This window comes from Garra rufa, chromosome 1, assembly GCF_049309525.1.
Source record: "Garra rufa chromosome 1, GarRuf1.0, whole genome shotgun sequence".
NCBI classification, from domain to species: Eukaryota; Metazoa; Chordata; class Actinopteri; order Cypriniformes; family Cyprinidae; genus Garra; species Garra rufa.
Window position 1 is genome coordinate 7,736,034 of NC_133361.1, and position 23,057 is coordinate 7,759,090.

At 42.0% G+C, this 23,057-nt stretch overlaps 2 protein-coding genes across 2 annotated transcripts in view; one reads left to right on the top strand and one right to left on the bottom strand.

Annotated features, from left to right (window-relative positions):
• The first annotated feature begins 2,440 nt into the window (after nucleotides 1-2,440).
• Nucleotides 2,441-7,727, top strand: LOC141340211 (uncharacterized). The gene is made up of 6 exons (XM_073845169.1): nucleotides 2,441-2,501; nucleotides 2,833-3,153; nucleotides 3,255-3,569; nucleotides 7,266-7,385; nucleotides 7,501-7,581; nucleotides 7,672-7,727. Exons 1-6 carry the CDS (start codon nucleotides 2,441-2,443, stop codon nucleotides 7,725-7,727), a joined length of 954 nt encoding a protein of 317 aa, XP_073701270.1.
• Nucleotides 7,728-9,396: 1,669 nt separating this feature from the next.
• The window catches only part of LOC141340310 (uncharacterized), a 19,194-nt gene continuing 5,533 nt past the window's right edge, over nucleotides 9,397-23,057 (bottom strand). The window contains exon 4 of the mRNA XM_073845273.1: nucleotides 9,397-9,680. Coding sequence (XP_073701374.1) covers nucleotides 9,397-9,680 — 284 coding nt within the window. The remainder of the gene's footprint in view (nucleotides 9,681-23,057) is intronic.

The window sequence follows — 23,057 nt, forward strand, 5'->3', positions numbered from 1 at the left end:
GGTACTGTGGCGAGGACACTGTAAACAACACTTACAGGATGAGATGGACAGGCCTCTGTGCACCAGTGCAGCTGCAACATCGTGTGACTGTTATGCATACACAACGTGATTTGTCTTTCAGGAGCAAACGATCAGTGGACAACGAGGACGTCCCTGATGAACATCAGATGAGGTCACACTGGACTCGGTTCTGGAAGTCTATGGTACCTCAGTTCGGCGTCTCTGACCTACTGAGACAACAGAACATCATGCATTATCGACTGGCATCCTTTGTTAACAGCACCACAGCTGCACTGGTAGGGGTACAAAGCGAGCTGCGTGCACTGAGACAGGTGGTCGTGCAGAACAGGTTGGCCCTGGACATGCTTCTTGCCCAGCAGGGAGGGGTTTGTTCTGTTGTAGGTGACAAATGCTGCACATACATACCTGCAAATGATGAGCCCGAGGGATCAATTGGCACTGCTGTAGCTACTATGAAGCAGATCTCATCCCAGATATATGAGGATGAGCTAAAGTCTAGAACTAACAATTGGAATTGGGGTATTCTCTCTAGCCTATTTGGCACGTTTGCACCTTATGTCTCAATGATAATACCGGTATTACTTATTTTGTTTTTATTGTGTATTTTTGGTCCATGCATTGTGAAATGTTTCACACAACGTATGTATACTATGGTGTCTGCTATCTCTGCAGGATATCGCCTACTGCCACAGAAGGATAGAGAAGAATCCAGACTCTAGAGGAGAGTCTGGAAGAGGGGATTATAAGAATTAATGTGTTTTGCAGTGCAGTTTCCTTGAGTTAATATTTTGTAGTTTTCTTGTCTTTTGCAGTTTACTTCAGTTAAGAGTGTGATGACACAGTTCGTTCTGGGAATGTTTTGTCTGTCAGTTTCAGGGTTATCTGTCGGCAGGAAACCAGTTGAGTGCAGCTGCACTATCTTCCTCTCTTCCTTATAGTTGCCCTGGATCATCTGTAATTTTCCTTCCCATATGTAGAAGTATTTGCTTAAATGATATGTGAACCCCCGCCTACATGAAGGCTTGTAAGGGTGCTGTATAAAAGATGGGACTGCCCCATCTTCTTTAGTAGATAACAATAAACCAACTTGTATTAGACTTTGGTGTGTTGTTGTCTATCCCAAGCGCGCTTGTTGCTGATCCACTCGACAGACCTGAGAAACTGCAGTGACCCAGAACAGAGGTTCTAACACTCTCCAATCTAATTTTTTATGGAATTGTGATCTAATGCTAATTTGCCCTGTTTAGTAAATCTGGCCCTAAATTTCATCATGCTAGCCTGTGTAGAACATTTTAGACTGTGTGACAACTAGCCCCATGATCGGCTGTGTCCTACACTACCCTAATGTGCTCACATACTGTAGATTCATTTCATGAGATAGAAATTTAATAGAAATTGTATTCAAAATAATTTTGTTGTAAGATTGTGTTTTTTAGGGTCAGTTGTGGCCCAAGTTGGATTTGTGACCCATAGGAGTCTCGGTATCGGCAGGGATTGTAGGTGGGGGAGTGAATGACCAGCACTGTCCTCCACCCTCAACACCACGACTGAGACCCTTGAGCAAGACACTGAAACTCCAACTGCTGTTTGTGTTCACAGTGTGTGTGTGTGTGTGTGTGTGTGTGTGTGTGTGTGTGTGTATGTATTTTGATGTGTTAAATGCAGAGCACAAATGGAGTATGGGACACCACACTTGGCTACACATTGTCACTTTCATTATTATACCTGGATTATTTTTTATTTATTTATTTTTTTTAATTCAGTAAAAAGGCTGAATTTATAGCTGAGGAGAGTTTAGTGGCACACAGCAGCTCACGTAAAGGAAAAAAAGAGAGGTAGTGTCATTTCACACCTGTCAGTCTAATCTGGGTTCAGAGATGATCTCTGCTCTACTGCGGTTAAACTCAACAGTGAGATCACAGATCTGAAACACTACAACTGCTAGAATTAATATGCTATTTTAGTTACAAAAGTGAACAATAGCCATTAACCATTTCAGGATTATAAGACAGTCTAAAAGATGAAAAAGGTCACTGTAAAACTTCATAAAGACAGGGTTTGTTTGACTAAATGCTTATTCCATATTGCTATTATTATAGTCATTTGCAGAACAAAAATATCCTTTATATGTTCACTCATTGTGATTTAAATTACTTTGTGTCAGTGCATCTTTGAAAACAGCAATCATGAGTGAAATTCGGAGCAAATATCAGCAGAAACAGTGAAGATCAGTCAGAATATGAAGCTGATTCAACTCTTGTTCATCATGCAGTGATATAGTGTCAGTCAAATGCAGCTCGTGTCAGAAATAAACACTCAGCCAATCAGATCAGAGGAAGTTAAACACAGGAAGAGCTGCTAGTATTTAAAGACAGAGTTGTGAGCATATAATGAAGAGGAAGACTGACAGAAAGAGAAAATGGCTGATAAGTGCCATCTGTGTCTGCTGGGACTGATCTTTCTCTCTTCACTTCTCACAGGTAAAGACAGCTGTACTTTCTCTACAAGACATTTAGTGGGATTAGTCTGGTTAACAGTTCATTTTTAACATGACCAGTTTATTCTTGTTTCAAACGATATTATTTTTTCAGGATTATTCCTGAATCCACTAAAACTGGACAGCTTCACACTCAAACATCTAATGCTAAAATATTTTAAAAGTATGTTTCATTTCTTGAATAGCTCTCTGATAAAGAGAAATATGTATTATTATTATTATTATTATTATTATTATTATTATTATTATTATTATTATTATATAATTTAATAAAATATATCACAATTAATCATTCAAATGTTCTTGTGTTTCAGGTACTAGTGGAGTGGATGATATTCATGTGTTCATTAGTTCTGGTGAAAATGTCTGTCTGCCCTGTAATAATGATCCTCATGACTGCAAATCAACTACATGGATCTATAATAACAGACATTCAGCAGCAGTTGAACTGATTGGTTTAGGGATAAAGAAGAAAGACACAGAGAAACATGAGAGACTGAGTCTGGGGTCTGACTGCTCTCTGAACATCAAGAACATCACAAAAGAAGATTATGGATCTTACAGCTGCCAACAATATGTGGATGGACAACACTACAAAGAAGCTGATGCACGTGTTTATCTGCATGTTCTTCACGGTGATTTTATGATTATGTTTTCAATTCAAAATTGCAAATTTTCCGTTTATTTCCCATGATGATTGAAAAGTGTGTGATTTGTGTGTTATTTTGTGTTTCAGTCTCTCCATCATCCTCACAGACTGAGATCAGTCCAGGCAGCTCTGTGTCTCTCTCCTGTCAGTTGTATTCATCATATACTGGAATCTCTTGTGATGGTTGGATCCGTTCTGAGGGATATCAGCTGTTCTGGGTGAATCAGACTGGTGTTAAACTGACGATATCAGACTCCAGATATCAGATATCAGCTCCAGGATACTGTATCCTCACTCTGACTACAACACTCCTGAATGAAGATGACAACAGAGAATGGAGATGTCAAGTTACTCACAGAAATCAAGTCAAGACCTCAGCAACATATACTTTCAGGAAACCAGGTAAGGGAATTTCATCAATCATTTTACATCCTCATAATATCAGTAACATATCTGTTAGTGTCACTGAAGCAGAACAATCTGAGGAACAAAAGCTTTATTTAGTCTGACAGAAGAGAAACAAACTATGTTTTACAATCCAAAAAAGTGCTGCTGTAAATAATGTAGACATTTAAATTTGACATCAAAACTGTAACATTTTATATAATGTTATCATCAAAGTTTAAATTTAACTGTCATGATCTACAGTATGATTAATCTGAACTAACATTCATAATTTATAGCTAAAGATAAAACAACAACAGCAGTGATCACAGAATCAACCCCACTGACAGTAATAACGTCTAAAAGAGGTTCAGTAAAAAAAAAAAAAATATATGTTCACTGTTATCAGTTTTACTGAATCATCTATTATTTGTTAACACATGCACATAATCAACTAAGTCAGTATGATTAGCTGGTTTTGTGATTGTCAGTCTGTATAAAGAGCATTCAGTCTGTGTGCGTCTGTCGGCCCCTCGCCCCATCAGACAATCATAGACAACATTCACACACACAGCGGCCGCTCACAACCTCAGATCAAGCTCCACTCTTCACCACAATGAAAGAAAACACACTTGATACACTGGAATCTACTCAATATAACTGAGCTATATAAACAAAAAACATTGACTAAGTTGATCTAAAACTAAACTTTAAGAATAAAATTCTTAATAATAAAAGAATAAATTAAATATAAATTTTAATTCTAACATAACATCGTCAGGTAAAACAAACATATTCAAGAGAGATTTACTGTTTTTCTACTTCAGACATCTTAATTATACATTTTACTGTACACTTTAAAGGGATAGTTCCACCAAAAATGAAAATTTGATGTTTATCTGCTTACCCCCAATTCATCCAAGATGTAGGTTACTTTGTTTCCTCAGAAAAACACAAACGAAGATTTTTAACGAAAACCGGTGCAGTCTGTCAGCCTTATCATGGACGTGAATGGGCACCAAACCTTTAAAAGTAAACAAAAACATGCACAGACAAATCCAAATTACACCCTGCGACTCGTGATGATACATTGATGTCCTAAGACACGAAACGATCGGTTTTTGTGAGAAACTGAACAGTATTTATATCATATTTTACCTTTGATACACAGCCACGTCCATCTGTCCTGAGCACGAGTTTGGCATCAGTCACGTCACATGTGCACGCGCTTCTGGCGTAGAATACGCAAACGCCGGAAGCGATCTGTCGCATGTATACGACACTCATTGTTTACACAGTGCACAGAGATTGTGGGTATAGCGGCTGTTCAAAATGGTAAATACTTGCGCGTATCCTGATTGTTTAAACCGATTTAAAGCTAAAAGATTACATCAGTTTACGCAAACTCATCCGGGACTTTTCACTGATTTCCCCTTACGGCGTTTGCGTATTCTACGCTAGAGCGCGTGCTCATGTGACGTGACTAATGCCAAACTCATGCACATTACAGATGGACGTAACTGTGTATCAAAGGTAAAAAATGATATAAATACTGTTCAGTTTCTCTCAAAAACCGATCGTTCGTGTCTTAAGACATCAATGTATCATCACGAGTCGCAGGGTGTAATTTGGATTTGTCTGTGCATGTTTTTGTTTACTTTTAAAGGTTTGGTGCCCATTCACGTCCATGATAAGGCTGGCAGACTGCACCGGTTTTCGTTAAAAATCTTCGTTTGTGTTTTTCTGAGGAAACAAAGTAACCTACATCTTGGATGCATTGGGGGTAAGCAGATAAACATCAAATTTTCATTTTTGGGTGAACTATCCCTTTAAGAAACATTGGGTTATTTTTATCTAACCGCTGGTTTGAGTCTGTTGGCTCATATGCTGTTTTCTTTTTCAGTTTTGAGTAGTTTTTTTTTTTTTTTGTAACCCAGTCATTGGGTTTGTGTCTGGGTCAATTTCACTGACCACTAAAACTATACACCCCTCCCCAAGACGAAACAATCCAATGCTGACTTACTTCAACAAAGCTGCTGAGTTACAGTCAGAGCACAGGCCTTTTGCATTTTCTACAGGAGAGAGCAGTTCTCAGCGCTGCATAATTGGGGCACTTCTAAAGTGAAATAAAGGTTTGTATTAATTTTATTTTATTTATAAAGTCTGTGCTGTAAATTATATAATTGTACGCTGAAGGCGTTGTGCATGATGAAAACGTCTTTTGCCTTGCACAATATTAAGTGATTTTATTCATTATAATACAGAATTTAATTTATTTTGATGTTAAAATATGTTCTCTAATCTCAGTACTGTTTGTTTCTAGGCAGGTTATGAAGTCAGTCACAGCAACTTTCAGATACGAGTGAAACACGAGACCGCAGACTGAGGTTCACAGTTGCCCCGGCGAACAGCAGCCCATCACCGGCTTAGATTTCAGTAAAAAGGAATTATAGAGAACGGCTGAATTCAAATGTTACTTTTAAATGTTACATTTATATTTCTAAAATGCATAGTAATCTATGCTGTATGCCCCCAAATCCATTCAGTTTGTCTTATATTTTTGTCCATGGCTGTACTCATTAATAAATATTCATCTTTTGATTATTGCTGTGGTCTCTAGTAAGTTTGTGTTTGATTTTTAATTCCCAGCCCATTTTAATATGCATTTTTTTATATGGTAAATTTTAAACAGTAGTTTAAAAATAGCTGACTTAAATAAAACAACACAGTATGTTGGGTAAAAACATTTAACCCAACTAACTGGGTCAAAATTACCCTCATTTGTTGTGTCTAATAGTAACGTAGCTAATTGCAAATAGCTAAACATTCTATTGAAACTATGCTCAAATAACATGATTTTCTGCCATTTATAAACTAGTGTAAACTAGGCTGTTTACACTAAGTGAAACCAGCCATATTATTTACCGATATGCTAGTTACACTAAGTGCAAACAGCTATAGATTCTATTTGCACTATTTCTACTTATTGTAAATAATACTTTATTTTCAACATTCTTATCATTTTCTTCATTTTTAATGAAAATAAATGCTTTTCTGATGTGGTACAAAATTTGGTAAGGGAGTTGTTGTTGTTTTTTTTGGCCACAAGGCAAATTTGACCCGATTATTGTTATTAAAAATTATTTAAAAAATTAGTGAATTACAAACTCAATGGAACAAAATGAGCAATTAAATAAATATTTAAGTTTTTCCGCTTTATTTAATGTGCAGTATGAAATGTGACATAAAATGAATATCAAATTATATACTGAGTATAACTAAACACAGAATAGTCTTCACAGTATGAATTAAATGTGAACTGATTCTTATTAAAGATCCTAAAGTGATTTTCTTTGCTGTACCTTTAAGACTGACTGCACGTTTATTTAACACATAACTGACTGGGTTTACATGTATTTGCCACTCTACAGGCTTTTTGATGTAATTATGCGTATATTTTACAATTCAAGTGTAATAAGACATGAAAGAGATCTATTTTCACATTGATTAAAGAGCAGGTCAAATGTGTCACTAGGTAACACATTAGCATAATCCCCGTCTGTCCCCAAAATAACCAAACAGCCCTGTAACACCTCTCTTCTCAACAACTGCCACTGTAAACACTGATGATCAAACACTAACCGTGTGTCATGATCAAGTAAATATTATGTTGATGTCCTACAGTATTATGATCTGAATGTTCATCTTCTGCAGCTCCGGTCGATATAAAACCACTGATTCCAGTCAGCAGCTCAAACTCTGAGACGACATCAAGACAAACTCCAGCAGCAGCTCCTGAACAAGGTTCATCATCACTCTCACACATCAGCAGAGGTACGATATGTCTTTACATGCAGTTCATTGATGCTGAAACAGTATCTGCAATGCACTAATTGATTGTTTTTTCTCTTTATTGTGTCTATCATCTGTCCACACATCTTTCCTGTAGAGATTTTGATTGTTCTTAAGACTGCAGCGTTTGCTGCTCCTACTGTGATTCTTCTTCAGATCATCTGTGCAAGAAGAGCTGGTGAGTTTTTGAAATGATTCACACTGATCTGTGACAAACTCTTTATTCATGAGAGCTCAGTGAATACTATTGTGTTGAATTATTTTGCAGAGAGGAAGGATTTGCAGCATCAAGAGGAAATAATGATGAATACAGTATTAGAATAAAATATTCCCTACTAATAACAGGCCAGATTACTGCTAGATTTATCTTCATCTCAATGATATTATGGATATTTGCATACAGCTTTCAATGATATTTGCTCCATATAAAATGTGGTCATATTCTAACCTTAATTCAATTATTACATTAAACTTTTTACAAAAGGCTTTTTAAAGGTTGTAATAGTTAATTTAACTGATGATGTGACATGTCTGTTCATTAACATACAACATTTTTACAGATGCATTTTGGTATTTTTTTTATTAATTCACTGATTATTTAAGTTTATAGACAAATTCTTACTAATGAAAATATATGAATGATCTTTCCCACATACATCATGCTAAACATGTTTTATGTCAAGTAACATATGCAGAAATAAAAATTCGCAATTTCCAAACATTATTTTTTGTCTTCAAATATGTGCTGAATACATACTTGAGTTTATTTCACAGTCATTTCACGAGTTCGCGCTTACATATAATTAGCCGGAGAATAGAAATGCATGTTTGGCGTGCTGTCCGGTGAAGGGCTCCGAGCTCGGGGATGGCCCGAACCCAGAGTACCCCCCAATAGGAGTAGTGAGAACTCGGAGTGAGGAGATGGGGTGGTGGAGGGTTACTGATAAACCATCAAGTGAATGGAGGTGAGTCAGCTGTATTTAACCTATGGCGCTGATTGACTTGAGTGGGCTCCTCTTGTGCTGTTTACGCTAAGTATCTGACGCGCTTCTCCCGAACTTTGGGAGACCTGGAGTGGGAAGGTTACTTTGGATGGCTTATGGGCCGAAGAGGGTTTTGTGGGCTTCTTTGATATGTCACTGGCTAGTTCTGATTTAGCTCTGAAAGGCTTCTGATGTCCATCTTCCTAGGGTTTGGATCTGCTGTTTGGAGAGGCCTTTCTGGGCTGCTGATGTTGCTGCCCCGATGCGAAAAGAGTGGCTTGAGAAATTTCCTGCTGGGATGCCTGATGATTGCAGGACGGACTTGAGATGTTTTTTGGAACCAGAAGCTATTAGCAGGTCTTTTGGCTTCGTCTAAGAACAAGGGCTCGCAGGGGGATTTAGCCTGGGTATTTCTGAGGCAGAGAAACTGAAGGATGGACTGGTAGGGTTGGATTGGAGAAGGGAGGTTGAAGATGTAGATGAGGTGGCCTTTTTTGGCTTGGTCTGTCTTGCTTTGTTTAATTAGGAAGGAAATTGTACCGTTATCGAGTACTGTTAAATCTGAAATGGTGGGGTTGGTATTTGGATCAAATTTAGAAGAGATGGTGAGTTCCAAGCATCTGAGGAACCCGAAGAAGGCTAAAATGAACATGGCATCGACTGTCCGGGCAGTACTGAGAGGCTGGTAACTGGTGCGGAGTGTGTGTGAGAGGATGTCTAGCATTATGGGAAGTCTAGGGTAGGGCCGGGTGGGCCTGGATCGTTGAAACCCCTGATCAGTAGAGAGGTTTGTGAGTTATTTCGGGAGAGGGTGCCCCGAACATCAGCTTGTGGAAAAATTGAATGCGCTCAGGTAGCCCTTGATGGGCCCGGCTTGGAGTCCCTTGATCCTGTCGAGAAAAGAGATGAATGAGGTGATTGAGAGTAGGGAAAAAATCCGGGAAGGGTGTGTTGTATGAGAGGTAGAAAGCTTTGAAGCATTTCCACGCAGTTATGTATGACTGGAGGGTTCATGGAGAGAATGCTTGGAGGATGGTGTTGAGGGACGCGTCGAGGAGGGGTTTCAGTGGGTGGTTTAGGGGAATCTTAATCCTGAATAATGAGGAACTGGAGTTGGGGATTGTTCCGCCTCTGGAGCCAGAATCCTGAATTTCTGCCAGTATCTGTGCTCGGATGCTGTGGGCCACTTGGGGAGGCTCTGAAGCTGTGGCATTTGATGGCATGGGCATTGGTGTTGCAGTGAAGAGCGAGTACTGTGGTTGGAGGAGTGAGCTGTAGGAGGCTGGTGGAGGGGCTGTGTGAGACAGCCAGTGCGACCAGGCGCTCGCTTGAGCTGCGAGCCCCGAGCTGACGGCAGAGGGAGGCGGGGCTGTGTGTGACAGCCAGTGCGGCCAGGTGCTCGCTTGAGCTGCGAGCCCCGAGCTGACGGCAGCGGGAGGCGGGGCTGTGTGTGACAGCCAGTGCGGCCAGGTGCTCGCTTGAGCTGGGAGATCCGAGCTGACGGCAGCGGGAGGCGGGGCTGTGTGAGGCGGCAAGTGCGGCCAAGCACTCGCTTGAGCTGCGAGATCCGAGCTGACATGAGCTGTAGGCGGGGCTGTGTGTGACAGCCAGTGCGGCCAAGTGCTCGCTTGAGCTGCGAGATCCGAGCTGACGGCAGCGGGAGGCGGGGCTGTGTGAGGCGGCAAGTGCGGCCAAGCACTCGCTTGAGCTGCGAGATCCGAGCTGACATGAGCTGGAGGCGGGGCTGTGTGTGACAGCCAGTGTGGCCAGGTGCTCGCTTGAGCTGCGAGATCCGAGCTGACGGCAGCGGGAGGCGGGGCTGTGTGAGGCGGCCATTGTGGCCAAGCGCTCGCTTGAGCTTCGAGCCCCGAGCTGCCGGGGGCGGGCGGCGGAGCTGAGACTGGTGGCCAAGCGCTTGCTTGGGCTGCAAACTCCACGAGAAAGAAGTTGGTGGCCAGGGCTGCGATTGGCAGACGAAGCGGCCAAATGCTGGCTTGGGCTGCGGGCCCAGGCATTGCTTGAGGAGGAGCTACGGTGGAGGGCTGGGCTGCGGCCATTGTTCTGTGTAGGGTTGTTTGATTCCGAAATTTTTGGAATCAATTTCGATTCCTGGTTCAGAATCGATTTCCTCACTGTTGTTTTCAATTCTTGCCATTTAAATTGGAGGAAGCTAATTTTGCAATGACTGCAGGATATTGAAGTCAAAGAAAGTAGCTTTCTCATAATATGAAGCTTCATTGTAAAAATATGAAAATGTACAATATTTTTGTAGCTCTGACAGATTTTAAATTGTAATTTGTCTGCATTGCCCATGGAATTAGTCATAACCCAGGGCTCAGCAGTGGACATGCATTTATTGCAATACTAAAACAAGTCATGAAGTGTCTAATGTCCACAGTTCAGCTGAATGATATTTACTTTAACAGTATGCGTCGCACAAAATTAGCAAACGATACAGTGAAACAAAATAAACAACTTTAACAACAACGCTAATGTTAAAGCTTGTGGATTAGCTGTCAACCAGGTGCGCTCTAGAGACCACTGATTGGTGCTCTCTGCATTTTCTTTCAGAATTATCATTGGCTGATAAAGGTTAAAGATAGCATTTATATATATATAGGGTGTAAATAAGATGACGTCATTCACGTCTATTCCGTTGTGCAGCGCTCAAATTTGTGGACAACATGAGTGACTCCCATCGTAAAATAACTTATAGTTTTTTGGACTAGTTTATTCAAACGATCTAACAGAATTTTAATAATTATCAGTGAGCAAGAGCCGAATTAATGGGTGTTTCAGACGAGCTCTGTAATGATCGTTTCATTCAGTTTATTTTCATGAATCGCCGAAAACGTTCGGCAACATTTGATGACTAGCAGCTGAGATATGCAGCCTTCGTGGGATGCAGTCTTTCGTTTGACAGGCATCTATATACATAGATATAAGTTGTTGAACGGAACACGGCTCTGAATAAGGAGTCAATTCCCCTTGATGGGATCGATTCCAAACTTTGGAATCGACTCTCAATTCCTAATGCTTCGGAATCGATTCTTTGGAATCGATTCTCAGCCCTGTGAGAGGCCTCGCAGGGGAGAAAGACATTGGCGTCGGCGCGGCCGGAGGTTTGTGTTTCCTTTTGGTCGACTTTGGGGTTAGAGGGGGAGAGGTTAGTTAGTTGCAGATTATTGTACAAGTTAAATACTTCTGTTTTGTTTAACTTGCGTGAAGGCTGGACATCGGATTTTGCCAGCGCTAGTTTCATACTCGCCATAGTCCGTTTCTCTATGGGCGGAATTGATTGCCTGACCGAGCGGATGATGCTGGGGAATCGGCTGGTGTTCTCGCCGATGGAGGCGAGGGCAGGCCGAGGCGTTGTGAGGCGGTCCGGGCCGAGCGGCGGCCGCGAGATGAGGCCTGGGGCTCAATTGAAGCGAAATGCGGGGAAGACACGGTCCTGGAGCCGGCCGGAGGAGAGTCGGAATCGTCTTCTTTTGTGGCAGTTTGTCTTTGCGACGTAGTAGCGGACAGGCGAACCAGTTACTGATAAACCATCAAGTGAATGGAGGTGAGTCAGCTGTATTTAACCTATGGCGCTGATTGACTTGAGTGGGCTCCTCTTGTGCTGTTTACGCTAAGTATCTGACGCGCTTCTCCCGAACTTTGTTAATGAAACATCATAAAGTGTAAAATAAGATATTTATATATAATATTGGACCAACAAGAAAAACAAACAAAAAGAATCTTATCTCTTGGTACAATTGAATGTTTTCATTGCACTTGTGGTCACATGTATTACCATTTTACTTTGTAAGAGCCTTTTATGTCCTTACTTTAAATAGTCATGTAGGTGTGTGTCCACTAGGGGTCACTCTTGGGTAATTGTTAACAGAATATAGGTGGGAACCTTCTCTCAGGTAACAGGTGTTGCTGGAGGGAAGGTGCACACAGTTTTTTGACCGTTACGTGGCTGTTGTACCACACTATACAAGTTATTTGCATTGGTAAAGGACTTGTGGATTTATTGATTGTGTGTTTAGATTGCTGCCTACTTCCAACATCCCCACTTTAAGATCCATCCAGCATCCCTCAGCTGCTTTAATTACTAGACTTGGTTGCTTATAGATAGACACATTCGCATATTTAAAATAAATCAATTACTACAAAAAACCATTAATTACTATTAACATTAACTCCACTGCATTGTATATATAAAAAAATAATACAAAAGTATAACACCACATGAAATAGTGCTTCATAATTCATACCCATAGGTGATAAAGTCTGAAGGGTAAACATCCAAAACACTTAACGTTTTGTTTAGATCTATAGGAAACATAAGAGAAACAGAGTTCACTTTTGAGCTTCCAAAGGTCCCAAAGGTTTAATTTATTGAGGCATTTACAGAATGACTGCAGGTTAAAGCTGCCTGAACTGTTCTTAGTTCTCCTACTAATTCATAATGATTGCCATTGCCTTACTGGTGAACATGATTTCACCAAGTACAACATGTTCCTGGATCAACATCCTTGTTGATCCTGGAACAACATTTCAAAATGGCAGTCAATACAAAAACACATGGACATATTAAATGTGTTGATCATTGGATCATTACAGACCCCTTTTAATCTAGTATTTGAGTACATTTATGTGTATTTAATTCACAGTGTATCTCCATTTATAGTGCCAGTATATGGCAAGTAAAATGGTAGATTAAGGAGGGTTTGCAGCACCAACTAGAAATGTTTCTAGAGACTGATAAGGACCAAATCCAGTTAACAATGCCTTTTACTTGTATTTTTCTTTGTGTTCACTACCATGTATCAACCCAGTCTCACAGCAGTTTGTGATATAGTCACGAAATTTAATCTATTGATTCGTATTCATGGACACGAATTTTCCTCTTTTTCGTGCCACGAATTTCGAGCTAATGTATTTCAATGGGAAAAAATCTTTCGTGTCTCCGCTACGTTTTTCTTTCTGCCACTGGGGGCCACAGACGCTTTTTTTCTTCTAATTTTTTACTTATTTACTTATATTCGTCAGTGCTTACAGTCAAAAAATATAGTAAATATATCTCAATCTGTCGTATAACTAGTTTTGTAAGTAATCAGCACACAAACTCCAGTCGACTCTTAACTTTAGCTCTTGCTTTATTTTCTTTTACAGTGCCCCCTCCTGGACAGAAACAGTATAGGGATTCAAACTGTGAATCATTAATATGTACAGTCGTGGCCAAAATTTTGAGAATTACATAAATATTGGAAATTGGAAAAGTTGCTGCTAAAGTTTTTATAATAGCAATTTGCATATACTCCAGAATGTTATGAAGAGTGATCAGATGAATTGCATAGTCCTTCTTTGCCATGAAAATTAACTTAATCCCGAAAAAAAAGTTTCCACTGCATTGTTAAGAAGGCTTCAGGGCGTCCAAGAAAGTCCAGCAAGCGCCAGGATGGTCTCCTAAAGAGGATTCAGCTGCGGGATCGGAGTACCACCAGTGCAGAGCTTGCTCAGGAATGGCAGCAGGCAGGTGTGAGCGCATCTGCACGCACAGTGAGGCCAAGACTTTTGGAAGATGGCCTGGTGTCAAGAAGGGCAGCAAAGAAGCCACTTCTCTCCAAAAAAACCCAAAACATCAGGGACAGATTGATCTTCTGCAAAAAGTATGGCGAATGGACTGCTGAGGACTGGGGCAAAGTCATATTATCCGATGAAGCCTCTTTCCGATCGTTTGGGGCATCTGGAAAAAGGCTTGTCCGGAGAAGAAAAGGTGAGTGCTACCATCAGTCCTGTGTCATGCCAACAGTAAAGCATCCTGAGACCATTCATGTGTGGGGTTTCTTCTCATCCAAGAGAGTGGGCTCACTCACAATTTTGCCCAAAAACACAGCCATGAATAAAGAATGGTACCAAAACACCCTCCAACAGCAACTTCTTCCCACAATCCAACAACAGTTTGGTGAAGAACAATGAATTTTCCAGCACGATGGAGCACTGTGTCATAAGGCAGAAGTGATAACTAAGTGGCTCGGGGACCAAAACATTGACATTTTGGGTCCATGGCCTGGAAACTCCCCAGATCTTAATCCCATTGAGAATTTGTGGTCAATCCTCAAGAGGCAGGTGGACAAACAAAAACCCACTAATTCTGACAAACTCCAAGAAGTGATTATGAAAGAATGGGTTGCTATCAGTCAGGATTTGGCCCAGAAGTTGATTGAGATCATGCCCAATCGAATTGCAGAGGTCCTGAAAAAGAAGGGCCAACACTGCAAATACTGTCTCTTTGCATAAATGTCATGTAATTGTCGATAAAAGCCTTTGAAACGTATGAAGTGCTTGTAATTATATATCAGTACACCACAGAAACAACTGAAACAAAGATCTAAAAGCAGTTTAGCAGCAAACTCTGTGAAAACTAATATTTGTGTCATTCTCAAAACTTTTGGCCACGACTGTAGTTTGACTACATGGATTTTCCCACATAAAAAAAACCAACAACAATTAAATCAACAACTCACCGCATCCAACACGTCTACACGGCAGTCCACAAGATTTAAATCCTCTCCAAGAAAAAGAGTAACCGAATCTCTCAGATATTGAGTTCCCCTAATGAATTCCAAAGGGGTTTTAATCAAATGTGACACTTTAAACCTATATTTTTCTGTATTATAACTGATTGTTCTATTTTCTGTTCTGCTTTCTGCTATATCGATGGCTCTCTCTCTCTCTCTCTTCCCGTTTCTGCTGTCTCAGCAGGGGCAGGGCTTCTAGTTTTTTTTTTTTTTTTTCTCATTGGCCACTTCTCTATTACAGCAAATGTATTTATTTATTTTTTATTTCACAATTACTATTTTTACTCTCACACAATATGATTTCTGTGAAAATTGTATATCTATATTTTTTGATTCATTTTAAACTATATACAATTCTAATTGTAACAGCCTTCCATTGCTGTTGTCACTGGTAACAGGAGTGAGCACGTATTTAACATATATTTCTGCGGGAGTGGGCGGGGTCCCGTCACGTGAAGGTCTCTACCTTAAAGCATTTTAGCCCCCCCCCCCCCCCACCCCCCCCCCCCCTTTCTTATTTATTTTATTTTATTTTTTTGCAAAATACCAAAAATAATATAATCTTTAAAATATTGCCAAGTAACATTAGAGAACGACTGCAAGTGGCACAAGCATATGGAAATCAAAAAAAGTCTTCTCAGTGTTCAAAATGTTATGAGGATTTCCTTGTTTCCTTTTTTTCTAATGTTTGTTATTAATTTATTTGTATATACATTTGAGTATGTAAGATGTAGCACATTTCCAAGATATGTATTCTAAGCAGAGTCTGCGTGATCGCAAAATCGAAAGTGAAAGTAAACATTGAGCGCTCATTTAAAAGTGTCACATATTGGGAGTGGCTCCCTGATGCGCAAAAAAATATATAGCCTACAATATCAGAATGTCTGCAAATAAACACTTGTTGAGGGGAGCGGGAACACATGTTGCGGGAGCATGCAGTAATGGTCAGAAAGTCAACGATAGCGGGTTAAGGGAAAAGTCCCACAAAAGGGTCTACGCCAAAGTACATGTTTCATAAATCCTCTCATGTCAAAGTGTGTTCTTCTAGGTTACTGGTTATGCTTATATCATTATAAATGGCTAATACTGAAATACAGAGAACACACAGTCCTGCTGTCCTGATGTTTGCCGAGTGTCCAGCAGGTGGTGTCAGATGTCCATTCCAGAGAACTACTATGGTGATTATTATTTACTTTCATATAAATTTGATTTATCATTTGGTGTGCAAAATGAAGCTTACAAGTAGATTATTTACCTGAAATCACTTTTTTTAACTTGTTCTAATTACTTAGTTATTATTTGCAATTTTTGCTTTCACTTAGTTGAGGAAATGCCCCTTTTACAGTTTAAGGGACAGATTTACTAACAGCTTGAGCCAGCGCAAACTGTGTTTTGGAGTTACAATAGTACTGTTAGGATTTACTGAAAACGTGCAGTGAAACATTAGCGCTGAAAAGGCGTGGACAGACCTTATTGAAAATGCATTTGTAGGAGTTTCCCTTTCAGACGCAAAATTTATGGAAAGGGAGTATTAAAATAAATCATGCAACACAATTTACTAATGTTTGCGCTCGTGAAATTACTGGTATTTGCGCGATTATTTAACGCCCTCAAAAAACAGCATGTTTTAAGCAGGCGGTAATTTGCACTGCTCTTGGTAGATTGGACTGGTGCATCTGTGGATCTGACTGTGTCTGTGTTTTCTTTAATATGTACATTGTCAGTAAATCACAATGACTCTGGTGTTTGTGGTTTAATGCAGTGAACATGGAAGTGCTGATGTTAATGCAATGATAAACTGTGTTTCATTTGTTCACTGCATATGATCTGTTAGCCAATATTTGAGCTGAAGTCAGTATGATTAGCTGGTTTTGTGATTGTCAGTCTGTATAAAGAGCATTCAGTCTGTGTGCGTCTGTCGGTCCCTCGCCCCATCAGACAATCATAGACAACATTCACACACACAGCGGCCGCTCACAACCTAAGATCAAGCTCCACTCTTCACCACAATGGAAGAAAAAAACACTTGAATCAGTCATGAATTATACTGAGCTATAAAACCTAAACGTCTAAATCCTAACATGACATTGTCAGGTAAAACAAACATATACAAGACAGAGAGATTTTTAACTTCTTGTTGTCCAATTTACTTTTCAGAAATCTTAGTTAGGTAATTTAGTAGGAACTACTTTGTGGGGAACCTACTTAGTGTTTTTTTTTTTTTTTTTTTTTTTTTTTTTTTTTTTTTTTTTAGTTTGTTTTGTTTTGTTTTGGAGTGTCAAACTTGTAGTGGAAAATAGATGTTTCAAAATAGACATTCCGTCCTTTCTTCCATTCATCTTGTGAAATAATAGGGGCTTTTGCACCGAAGGGAAGCTTTTCATAGTTTTCAGAACTCTTGGCAGAAATTCACTGTGTTTTGTTCGCATCACAAGAACTAGGAACATATTTAGTTCTAGGAACTGCGTTTGCGGGACCAAATGAGCTTTTACTTCAGAGTAGGGTCTAAATCAGTTCTATAAGAACTATTATTGACGTAAGTGTACGCTGACTGGCCAAAGACATGAAACACCAGTTGTGTGTTTATCGACCTGATAAGTGTGTGTGCAGTGTTGTGTTCTTTTCTCAGTCTTGATGATATGTAACACTGCAAGTCGTCATATTAGATTTAGTCAGATTTTAGCTTTAAAGAAAAAGTTAAAAGCCTTGACAGCCCATTATCAATGTTTTATTCCATTATATCACACAGGATTTAGAAAACTTCAGTCTTCAGTTTGCCATTGTCAAACTCATGAATTAGCAGGTTGATGTTATTGTGGTCAATTGTGACAAAACAAGTGTAAAGCAGTGAAGTGAGAGACGGCTTTACACTTGTTTTGTCACAATTGACCACAATAACTTCAACCTGCTAATTCAAGAGTTCAGCATTGAAACCTCAAAGGACTAATAAACATGTATGTATTTAAAAAAGATTGTAGGTTTTAGATGTTCTCAGTATATAAATATTCTACATTTACGTGTTCATACAAACTTGCAAAATGTCACACTTTACATATGAATATCTTTAAATCAGAAAGAGATCGCACTGGACAGTATGATGTGATGATGATGTTTTGTTTATATGTTCTTTATATTTGAACTGAACTAACAAACCTGGCAGTTTGGACTGGATCGTTATTCAGAGGTACGACACATCTTTACATTGTTCATTGTTTTATGCCTTTGATTTCGTTCACAGTTTCACACATTTAGCCTGTTTTTTCTCTCCTAATTGAGCTTTTCGTCTGTCCACACATCTTTCCTGCAGTGATTGTGATTATTGTTGAGTTTGCAGTGTTTGCTGCTCCTACTGTGATTCTTCTTCAGATCATCTGTGCAAGAAGAGCTGGTGAGTTTTTGAGATGATTCACATTGATCTGGAACAAACTCTTTAGTCATGAGAGCTCAGTAAATGCTTTTGTTGAATTATTTTGCAGGGAGGAAGGATTCGCAGCATCAAGAGGAATGAATACAGTATTAGGATAAAATATTCCCTAATAATAACAGGCCAGATTACCGCTACATTTATCTTCATCTCAATGATATTATGGATGTCAACACCTACTAGCTGACCTCCGTTACACATACAGCTTTCAGTGATATTTGTTCATTTTCTAACCTTAATTCTTCTAATTGTTACATTAAACTTTTTACAAAAGGTTTTTTAAAGGTTGTAATAGTTAATTTAACTGATGATGTGACATGTCTGTTAATTATCATACAACATATTTACAGATGTATATTTCTTAATATTAATTCACTGATTATTTCAGTTTATAAACAAATCCTTACTTACGAAAATATATGAATGATCTTCCCCGCATACATCATGCTAAACGTGTTTTACCATATGCAGAAATAAAAACTCACAATTTATAAAGATTTTTTTTGTTTTCAAATATGTGCTGAATACTTATTTGAGTTTATTTCGCAGTCTTAAAGTGTAAAATAAGATATTTATATATTAATATTGGGCTAATAACTAACAACAACAAAAAAAAAAAATCTGAAATCTTGGTACAATTGAATATTTTCATTGCACTTATGGTCACATGTATTGTCATTTGACACTGTAAGAGCCATTTATGTCCCTACTTTAGGGTCTTGGGTAGTTGTTGACAGAATATAGATGGGACCCTCCCCCAGGTAACTGAACACCTGCTGGAGGGAAGGTGCACACAGTTTTTTGACCGTTACTCTAGTTGTACCACACTATACAAGTTATTTGTATTGGTAAAGGGCTGGTGGATTTATTGACTGTGTGTTCAGATTGCTGCCTACTTCCAGCATCCCTACTTCAAGATGTTAAATTTATTGAGGCATTTACAGAATGACTGCAGGTTAAAACGGCCATAAAGATTGCCATTGTGTCACTAAATAGCGAAGTTTGCCATCATCAGGGTAATGGCAGTCAATCCAAAAACACATGAACTTATTAAATGTGTTGATCATTGGATCATTACAGACCCCTTTGAATCTAATATTTTAGTACATTGATGTGTATTTAATTCACAATGAATCTCCATTTATAGTGCCAGTATATGGAAAGTAAAATAGTAGATTAATGAGGGTCTGCAGCACCAACTAGAGATGTTTCTGTCATGATCTGGGCTGTGGGGCTCCCCTCAGCCACCTGAGGTCGCTGTTTTCCCTTCCCTGCACACACATCCCTAATTGTACACTCTTGTCTTGTCGTTATCACTGATTACACGCACACCTGTTCACAATCACATCTGGTCTATAAGAACACTCATTTTCCCACCACTCATTCTGGCTGCATTGTCTTCGTATGGATGTCTCCTGTTATGTTTGTTTTCATGTTTCTGAATTCCTGATTTAAGTTATGCTCTAGATCTTGTTTATTTTGTGTTCTAGTTCTTATTTGCCGTGTTGGCCTTTTGGTTTTGTTTTGTTATATTCATTAAAAATTACTCACCTGCATCTGGACCCAGACCTCCCTGTTATTGACCGCTCTCTCTGCTCCTGACGCGGCGTTGACCGCTCTCTCTGCTCCTGACGCGGCGTTGACCGCTCTCTCTGCTCCTGACGCGGCGTTGACCGCTCTCTCTGCTCCTGACGCGGCGTTGACCGCGCTCTCTGCTCCTGACGCGGCGTTGACCGCTCTCTCTGCTCCTGACGCGGCGTTGACCGCTCTCTCTGCTCCTGACGCGGCGTTGACCGCTCTCTCTGCTCCTGACGCGGCGTTGACCGCGCTCTCTGCTCCTGACGCGGCGTTGACCGCTCTCTCTGCTCCTGACGCGGCGTTGACCGCTCTCTCTGTTCCTGACGCGGCGGTGACCGCGCTCTCTGTTCCTGACGCGGCGGTGACCACTGATGTTCCTCTAGCGGCGAGGCCAGCTCGCGTTCCTCTGACGGCTGTGCCCACGGACGTTCCACTGGTGGCGAGGCCAGCTCACGTTCCTCTGGCGGCGAGGCCAGCTCACGTTCCTCTGGCGGCGAGGCCAGCTCACGTTCCTCTGGCGGCGAGGCCAGCTCACGTTCCTCTGGCGGCGAGGCCAGCTCACGTTCCTCTGGCGGCGAGACCAGCTCACGTTCCTCTGGCGGCGAGACCAGCTCACGTTCCTCTGGCGGCGAGACCAGCTCACGTTCCTCTGGCGGCGAGGCCAGCTCACGTTCCTCTGGCGGCAGTGTCCACTCACGTTCCTCCGCTGCATGGGCCTGGCCCGCCATCCCTCCCCCTGAGTTGCCTTCCTCCGTGCCTCCTCCCTCCAGACTTTGGGAACGTCTGGGAGCCGTTCCTTAGGGAGGGGGTACTGTCATGATCAGGGCTGTGGGTCTCCCCTCAGCCTCCTGAGGTCGCTGTTCACACTGCACCTTTGATTGCATTCACCTGTCTTTGTCATTAACACTGATTTCACTCACAGCTGTTCACTATCTGGACTATTGTATAAAGACACTCACATCTCACTCCTGCTTCATGTCTGCATTGTCTTCTGTCTCATGTGTTATTTTGTGTTCCTGATATTCCTGACCGTGTTCTTGATTTTGTTATTTTGTGTTTCAGTTTATGTTCAGTTTGTGCCGTGTTGGCCTTTTGGTTTATGTTTATTTTATTTGTTTAATTAAAAACCCTCTTCCTGCATTTGGACCCAGATCTCCTTACTCACCCGTGACAGAATGCAGCCAGCAACGATGGGTCCAGCGGGGAGTAATTTTTTTTTTTCTCTTTCGGAGGAGGCGGCATCTTTTGAGGCGGCGTCGGCCGCTCGGTTCGAGGAGGTCATTTACCTCCAACTGGCCGAGATGGAGGCCTGTAGGGCCGAGTCGGCGCGACGGCGTTCCCGCTTTGCAGTGGGGGTGGAGTGGCTCTTCCGTGGGAAGGCGGAAGTGACCACTCTCTCTGTTCCGGACGCGGCGGTGACCGCTCTCTCTGCTCCTGACGTGGCGGTGACCGCTCTCTCAGTTCCGGACGCGGCGGTGACCGCTCTCTCTGCTCCTGACGCGGCGGTGACCGCTCTCTCTGCTCCTGACGCGGCGTTGCCCGCTCTCTCTGTTCCGGACGCGGCGTTGACCGCTCTCTCTGCTCCTGACGCGGCGTTGACCGCTCTCTCTGCTCCGGACGCGGCGTTGACCGCTCTCTCTGCTCCGGACGCGGCGGTGACCGCTCTCTCTGTTCCGGACGCGGCGGTGACCGCTCTCTCTGCTCCTGACGCGGCGGTGACCGCTCTCTCTGCTCCTGACGCGCCGGTGACCGCACTCTCTGCTCCTGACGCGGCGGTGACCGCTCTCTCTGCTCCTGACGCGGCGGTGACCGCTCTCTCTGCTCCTGACGCGGCGGTGACCGCTCTCTCTGCTCCTGACGCGGCGGTGACCGCTCTCTCTGCTCCGGACGCGGCGGTGACCGCTCTCTCTGCTCCGGACGCGGCGGTGACCGCTCTCTCTGCTCCGGACGCGGCGGTGACCGCTCTCTCTGTTTCGGACGCGGCGGTGACCGCTCTCTCTGCTCCGGACGCGGCGGTGACCGCTCTCTCTGCTCCGGACGCGGCGGTGACCGCTCTCTCTGCTCCGGACGCGGCGGTGACCGCTCTCTCTTTTCCGGACCCGGCGGTGACCGCTCTCTCTGGTACGGACGCGGCTGTGACCGCTCTCTCTGGTACGGACGCGGCTGTGACCGCTATCTCCGTGCCTGACGCGGCGGCGTCCGCTCTCTCTGGTACGGACGCGGCTGTGACCGCTATCTCCGTGCCTGACGCAGCGGCGTCCGCTATCTCACTGCCCGACGCGGCGACGTCCGCTATCTCCGTGCCGGACGCGGCGGTGTCCGCTATTGGGCCTGACGCGCCGTTACACGGGCCTGGCCCGCCATCCCTCCCCCTGACTTGCCTTCCTCCGTGCCTCCTCCCTCCAGACTTAGGGAACGTCTGGGAGCCGTTCCGTGGGGAGGGGGTACTGTCATGATCTGGGCTGTGGGGCTCCCCTCAGCCACCTGAGGTCGCTGTTTTCCCTTCCCTGCACACACATCCCTAATTGTACACTCTTGTCTTGTCGTTATCACTGATTACACGCACACCTGTTCACAATCACATCTGGTCTATAAGAACACTCATTTTCCCACCACTCATTCTGGCTGCATTGTCTTCGTATGGATGTCTCCTGTTATGTTTGTTTTCATGTTTCTGAATTCCTGATTTAAGTTATGCTCTAGATCTTGTTTATTTTGTGTTCTAGTTCTTATTTGCCGTGTTGGCCTTTTGGTTTTGTTTTGTTATATTCATTAAAAATTACTCACCTGCATCTGGACCCAGACCTCCCTGTTATTGAACGTGACAGTTTCCAGAGACTGATATGGACCAAATCCAGTTAACAATATCTTTAACTTGTACTTTTCTTCACTACCATGTATCAACTAGAGGTGCAACGGTTCTCATTAAAAATTGAACCGTCCCGTTCTCCTCCCATGGTTCGGTACGCACCAGAACCGCGGTTCAACTTGAAACTGACAACACATCTGTAATATGTTTTTTTATAACAACACATAAAACAAACAATGTTCGGCTAATGTATGTTTCTGTTAATGGATGCGCATTCTGGCTTCC

Bases quoted from the DNA above. Each gene is read 5' to 3' on its own strand.
- LOC141340211 (XM_073845169.1), top strand. From the start codon at position 2,441: ATGGCTGATAAGTGCCATCTGTGTCTGCTGGGACTGATCTTTCTCTCT. The intron at 2,502-2,832 runs GTAAAGACAGCT...CTTGTGTTTCAG, and splicing joins TCTCTCTTCACTTCTCACAG to GTACTAGTGGAGTGGATGAT. The intron at 7,386-7,500 runs GTACGATATGTC...TCTTTCCTGTAG, and splicing joins ACTCTCACACATCAGCAGAG to AGATTTTGATTGTTCTTAAG.